Raw genomic sequence first — 6,000 nt, 5'->3', positions numbered from 1 at the left:
GCTGGCAGTTTAACATAATGATACTCAGTGATCCCCAAATCCTGAGTAAAATTAAGCTTATCAGGTTCCTGTAGACAAATGTTTTGGGTGAACTATGACTTGGGTATGAACAGAATTCTGAAATATCTTTGGTAATGGAAAAGGAAATTTATATTTCAAGTTTATTTGAAAATTATGTTTAACTTCTAGTTTCAAACTCCTACCTCTCCCTGATTTTCTCTTCATTTGCAAACAAAAGCCACGGAGGCCAATCCAAACCCCTGATCTCCATTTCCCTTGCCCACTCGGTGCTGGTGACCAACACAATGGCCGCCCAGCAGGCAGGCAGGCAGGGGCCTCCATTGTCCTAGGAGTAGATTTTGTCCTGGTAAATGTCACCACACACTGGCATTGGCACAGGTCACAGTGAGGCTGGCATGGCCCCTGAGCCAACCATGGCCCGGCCGGGGAGCAGCTGAGGAGGGTTTCGTGTTCTGCTTCCCCAGTGGACGTTCCAGGAAGAAGTCAGATGACCTGAGTTATGGAAACCAAATGGTCCTCCTTTGTTTAGAGAGAGGAAGAAAAAAAGTCACTCATTTTTGTGGTAAAGTGAAAACAGGCTCCAAACCAAACAATTCCTCTCAGAGCAGAAAATGCCAGCTCCTCAGAGCAGGCCACAGCCTGGGAGGCTGATACACTCTGAGGGAAGGAGCCTGTCCTACAACCTCAACAAAACCTCCCCGGCCCTCCCAGCAAGCTTTCCTCTGCTGTGCTCCAGCAATGCCTGGTCTCCCAAGCAGAACTGGAGAATGAAAGGAGGGGGAAAGTGAGAAGTGTCTCCCTGACATGGGCCGCACTCATCCTCTCACTCCTTTCCAGCTGGGATGGAGGAAGAGGGAGGTGTTGAGAGGCAGCGGAAGTGAGGTCAGGCTGACACAGGAGCCAGCAAGCCAGCCACCAGGCATTGCACTGTGCTACCTCGGACGCCCTCTTTGGTGTGACCCAACTCTTCCCACAGAATGTAGCCAGGAGTCACGAGGCCTCCTGCGGCCACTCTGTGGCTGCTCCATGGCTCTGTGGGCTGGCTCTGTGGGCAGGAATCTGCACTCCCAGGTACTGTTGGTGCCTGTGCACAGGGTAAGCCATGGCCATCAGATAAATACAGGCTGGAGTCAGCCTTACCTATCCCAAGGTCTGTCTGTTCTCTAACACAGCCTTTCCAGAAATGGAGAGGAACTTAATGAGGAATGAGTACTGCCGAATTCAGTGCTAGCTTGGCTTTGCCTCTGACTTGCTGTGCAATCATGAGTGGTTGTCACCTCTCTGAGCCTTTGTTTTGCATATGAAAAATGAACCTAATGACTCCTGCCCTGCCTTAACTTGCAAGGTCATGGGACAGAAATGGAGTGCAGCTGTTATCAAGGATGTCGGTACAAACTACTGGATAAGCACGTGGACCATGTGTGTAAGCCAGACTGCATTGGGGCATCCCCACGCTTCCTGGGTAACACTGGGCAGGTTACTTAAAGCCTCTATATTGGTTCCTCTAGGTCAGCAGTTCTCAACCTGTGGGTCACAACCCCTTTGGGGGTCTCCTGCATATCAGATATTTACATTACGATTCATAACAGTAGCAAAATACAGTTATGAAGTAGCAACGAAAATAATTTATAGTTAGAGGTCACCACAACATAAGGAACTGAATTAAAGGGTTGTGGCATTAGGAAGGTTGAGAACCACTGCTCTAGGTCATCATGAAACAAGTAATATTCCATCCCAGTAGCTTTGCTAGGAGGTTCAATTTGATTAAATGATATGCATGAAGAGCTTGAGAGGCACACATGTAGCATGGATGACCCTGGCTGTCTGTTCAGAGTCTGTACGACTTAAACGATGAGGCTACATCCTGATAAAGCCACCATAAGTTGAAAACATCATCAGTCAACCTACCTTAAAAGTGCTCAGAATACTTATGTCATCCCACAGTTGAGCAAAATCCTCTAACACAAAGCCAATTTTATAATAAAGGATTGAATGTCTCGTATAATTATTGACTACTCTTCTAAATGTGAAAAACAGAACAGTCGTATAGGGGTATTCACCAATAACATACACAGCTGAAAGCACCTTCATCAAGTCAGACGATCACATGTTGGATCATCGTAAAGTTGGGGAGTTGCCCGTATGTGTGTATTAGCACCTCAGAAGGGAAAACATCTTAAAAACAAATGCTCAGTTCAGCCACTGCCCAATCTTGCACTATCATGAGCAACTTCAGAATTGTATTCAACACACCTTCAGTCTTCCTGCAGCATTCCCTAATCTGCCAATGGCAGGTTCTAAATATGGGGGTAACCCCCAGCAGTCTCCTGTTATTTTGGGACAATCCCAGAAGCTTCTCCATGGTCTACCTGGCCTTGGTCATCTGACCCTGCTGTTTTTCTAGCCTCCTTTGAGCCGTTGTCTGTTTTCACTCAGATTCCACAGCCTCCTTGGCCTTCTTTTAGCTCACACAAGATGAGCTCCTTCCTGCCCCAAGACCTTTGCTGTGCTGCCTCTTCTCCCAGCCCCCTTCTCACCTGACCTTCTGGTTTCAGCTTACGTAGCCTTTCCATAGGAAAGTGTCTCTCGACTTCCCAGATGAGCATAGCCACTCTCCTCCTCCTCCTGCCTGCAGCACAGTTACAATGAAATACTAATTTGAGCAAGGAGCTTCATCTGTTTCATTCACTGCAAGCCCTTGCACAGTGATACATGGTAGACACTCAAAGAATATACTTTATAATAATGTTGAATAACTATCTCTTCTGCAGAATTCATAAAATTTGTTAAAGCAGGGATCATGTTTCTCTTCTCAAAGCCTGTATCTCTAGTATATAGTAGGCCTTCAGTAAATATGTGTTGACTGAATGAATGAACAAATGACTTGGAATAACCTCACTAACTTTGCACTGCTTGGAGATTTCCCTGGACTTCTTCTTCCCCCTTCTTCCAATAGGGACACAGTGTTTAGGGCTCAAAGCTTAGTGTTCCCATCCTACGTAACTCTGCTCCATGAGTCCAGGCATACAGGACACAAGACTTCCCAATCTCCACCCAGGCAAGCTGTACTCTACAGTCACAACTTAGAAACGTCGTAAGAGACATGAGTTTTACAACAAAGGCCAGTAGCAGAATATCATCCTTCAGTAGTATATGTATTTCTTTGTATCTTCTAGTTAGAGATATTTGAGGTCACCGTCACAAGTGGAACAAATTTTATTCACCTTCACTTCACTTACAGGCCCTACCGCAGTCTTTTGTGCAGCATGTGTACCCAACAAATGTACAGACATGAAGAAATGACGATTATATACCAGTAAATAACTTCTCAGCCATACCTCTGGCCCTGGACCTGGAGCACCATGCAGTTCTTAAGGAGCTTGAGACGAGAGCCTCTTAGAACTTTTCATGGTATCCATAAGAACAAGAGCAAGAGCTCCCCCACCTCCAGTGCCCGCTGCTCTAATCCATTTTCCCCCACCACATCTACGAAGACAGTGGTTCTCAACCTTCCTAATGCCTCCAATACAGTTCCTCATGTTGTGGTGACCGCCAACCATAAAATTATTTTTGTTGCTACTTCATAACTGTAATTTTGCTACTGTTATGAATCCTAATGTAAATATCTGATAGGCAGGAAGTATTTTCCTTGTTACAAAGGAGTCGCGACCCACAGGTCAGAACCGCTGTACTAAGATCTCCAAAATCACCACTTCAGTTATACTTAAAAAGCCACCAAAGTTCTTTTCATAAGTTATAGAACTTTGTCCAAATCCCTCAGACTCAAAGAACTTGGGCCAAACTTCTTTCTACACTGATCTTTTTAAAAAAAAAAAAATCAGTAAAACCTGTCCTCCTTTGCACTATTCCTCTTACCAGGAATGCCTTTCCCCCTCTCCCCACTAAAGCACAACTCACGTCTGGCACTTTGGTGGGATCTGACCACGTCACTCATATAAGGGACGCTCCTGTCTTCTGAGGCCCAATGATCTTTTGATTTAGTCACTTCTTATATTTGTCAGCAAACTTTTCCCACAAATCCGGCCTCTCTCTCTAACTAGACTTAAACGTGAAGCTCCTTAGCACCTGTCTCATGTCTTCCTGTTTCCTCAGTTTCCCTGTTCCCCTGCTCCATCTAGGAGTGCACTCACTGTCTGCTCACTGGTTGGCCCCACCAGACAGAACAGGATTAGGAAACTGGTCTCCAGGCAGGAGCCTGTGAGATCACTGCTAATAGATTTCACCACACAAGGGGAGTTTTTATCTGGAAAAGTTTGGGGTTTTAGTGGTGTCTGTCTGGGCTTAGCTAATGTTCTCTAGAAGTCACTGAATTTGAAATTGTAAACTTGCCTCACTCCTCTTAATCCAGTGACTTCCTTTTTTGCAGATGAGAAGCCCTTTGCTGTGGAAGATACTTATTTGCTGTGTCCAGCACCTATCTTAAAAGAAGTTGGCATGTAAGTTTTCACCAGGAACTGAACCTCACAGCCAGTGAGGAGAGAGGAGATAGAGGGGACACAAAGAAAAGAAACTGTCTTTCTACACTGTCACAGTGGCGCCATTGTCCCGACTCCTCAGGGAATGATGAGGATAGTGTTGCCTATGAGCCCGGCCCCCGAATAAGTGTCCTACAGAGAATCTCACTCCACTCTCCCAGCTTCCCCATAAACCAGATATTCCCACTACTCCAGCTGGACAGACAGAGACTAAGGCTGAGAGAATTTAAGTAGCTTGTCCTTTGGTCCTATAGCAACAAGTGGAAGAGTTTGGGCTCAACCCAATAACCCGTCTGGTTTAATCACAGCTTTGCTTCTACAAAGCTGTCACACACATTACCTTGCCCTGTCATCATTATTGCCCTGATAGATGATTGTTAGCTCCTGTGTAGAGAAAAGGAGGCTGTAGGAAGGTCAAGTGGGCCCACATGTGGTTCATGGCAAACCAAGACCACAGATTTAGACCTCTGACCTCACCCTCACTGCTCCTTCCGCTGCTCCGCCTCAGAGTGTTGGGTGTTCACCCAGACCAGATGGAGTTTGCTGAAATAACCTCTGGGGGAGAATCTCATGCTAGTATAATAAGTGCTAATGAGATGAGATCCAATATTCAACAGAAGAAAGAGAATTAGCACCCTAAGCAAGAAAAGAAAAACATGGAAAATCAGAGAGGGGATGTTGGTGCAGGAAACAAACAAAAAAAGCAGCCTCTGCAAAGTCATGTCTACTGGAGGAAGGATGGCAGTTTTAAGGAAAAAATATTAAAATTGTTCATCTGAATTCTGCTTTTAATCATTTATTTATACTACAAGACTTCCAATTCTGGTTGCCTAACATCATCAGCTTGTGATACTACTGATTTCACACATTAGCCCAATGCCCATGGGGCAAAAGGCAGCAAAACGGAAACTGAATTTCATTGAGGCTGCTATAGATGGGAGGAGGCAGAAGGCAGATGAGTTCATCCACTGCTTTACCTCTGTAAGTCTGCTGGGTATAGCAAAGCCCCCCCCCCCAGATCACTGGCAGTCCAGATAATGGTGGTGGGATATCTAGTTTATAGTCTGTCCACTTTATCCTCATGGACTTAGACCATTTTTGAAAAATACTTTGTCCTACTACAGGGGGACCAGTAAGTTAAATGGAGGCAGGCTTTACCCATTCAGTGCCATGTGCTCCAACACAAGAAGGTCTGCATGTACTGCCTTACTGTACCAGCCGTGCACATCCTGGCATCTCAATAAACAGTTAGAGAGGAGGATGGGCCATAGAGACCATCCTCCACATTTTACAAAGAAGGAAACTGAGCCCCCCTGGGAGAAGAGACTGCAGTCCCAAGGATAGTTAAACAAAAGAGCCCAAGGCCAGGCGCAGTGGCTCATGTCTGTAACCCTAGCACTCTGGGAGGTCCAGGGCAAGAGGATTGTTGAGGTCAGGAGTTTGAGGCCAGGCTGAGCAAGAGTTAAACCCTCATTTCTACTAA

General features: G+C 45.7%; 1 protein-coding gene across 1 annotated transcript in view; it reads left to right on the top strand.

Annotated features, from left to right (window-relative positions):
• The window catches only part of ANTXR1 (anthrax toxin receptor 1), a 241,927-nt gene that overhangs the window by 101,274 nt on the left and 134,653 nt on the right, over positions 1-6,000 (top strand). The window contains exon 11 of the mRNA XM_023515283.1: positions 4,409-4,478. Within this exon, the coding sequence (XP_023371051.1) occupies positions 4,409-4,478 (70 nt within the window). The remainder of the gene's footprint in view (positions 1-4,408; positions 4,479-6,000) is intronic.

Source organism: Otolemur garnettii, unplaced genomic scaffold, assembly GCF_000181295.1.
Source record: "Otolemur garnettii isolate 467f Iridium unplaced genomic scaffold, OtoGar3 scaffold00068, whole genome shotgun sequence".
In the NCBI taxonomy this organism is placed as follows: domain Eukaryota; kingdom Metazoa; phylum Chordata; class Mammalia; order Primates; family Galagidae; genus Otolemur; species Otolemur garnettii.
This window is presented reverse-complemented; position numbering and strand designations above follow the sequence as displayed.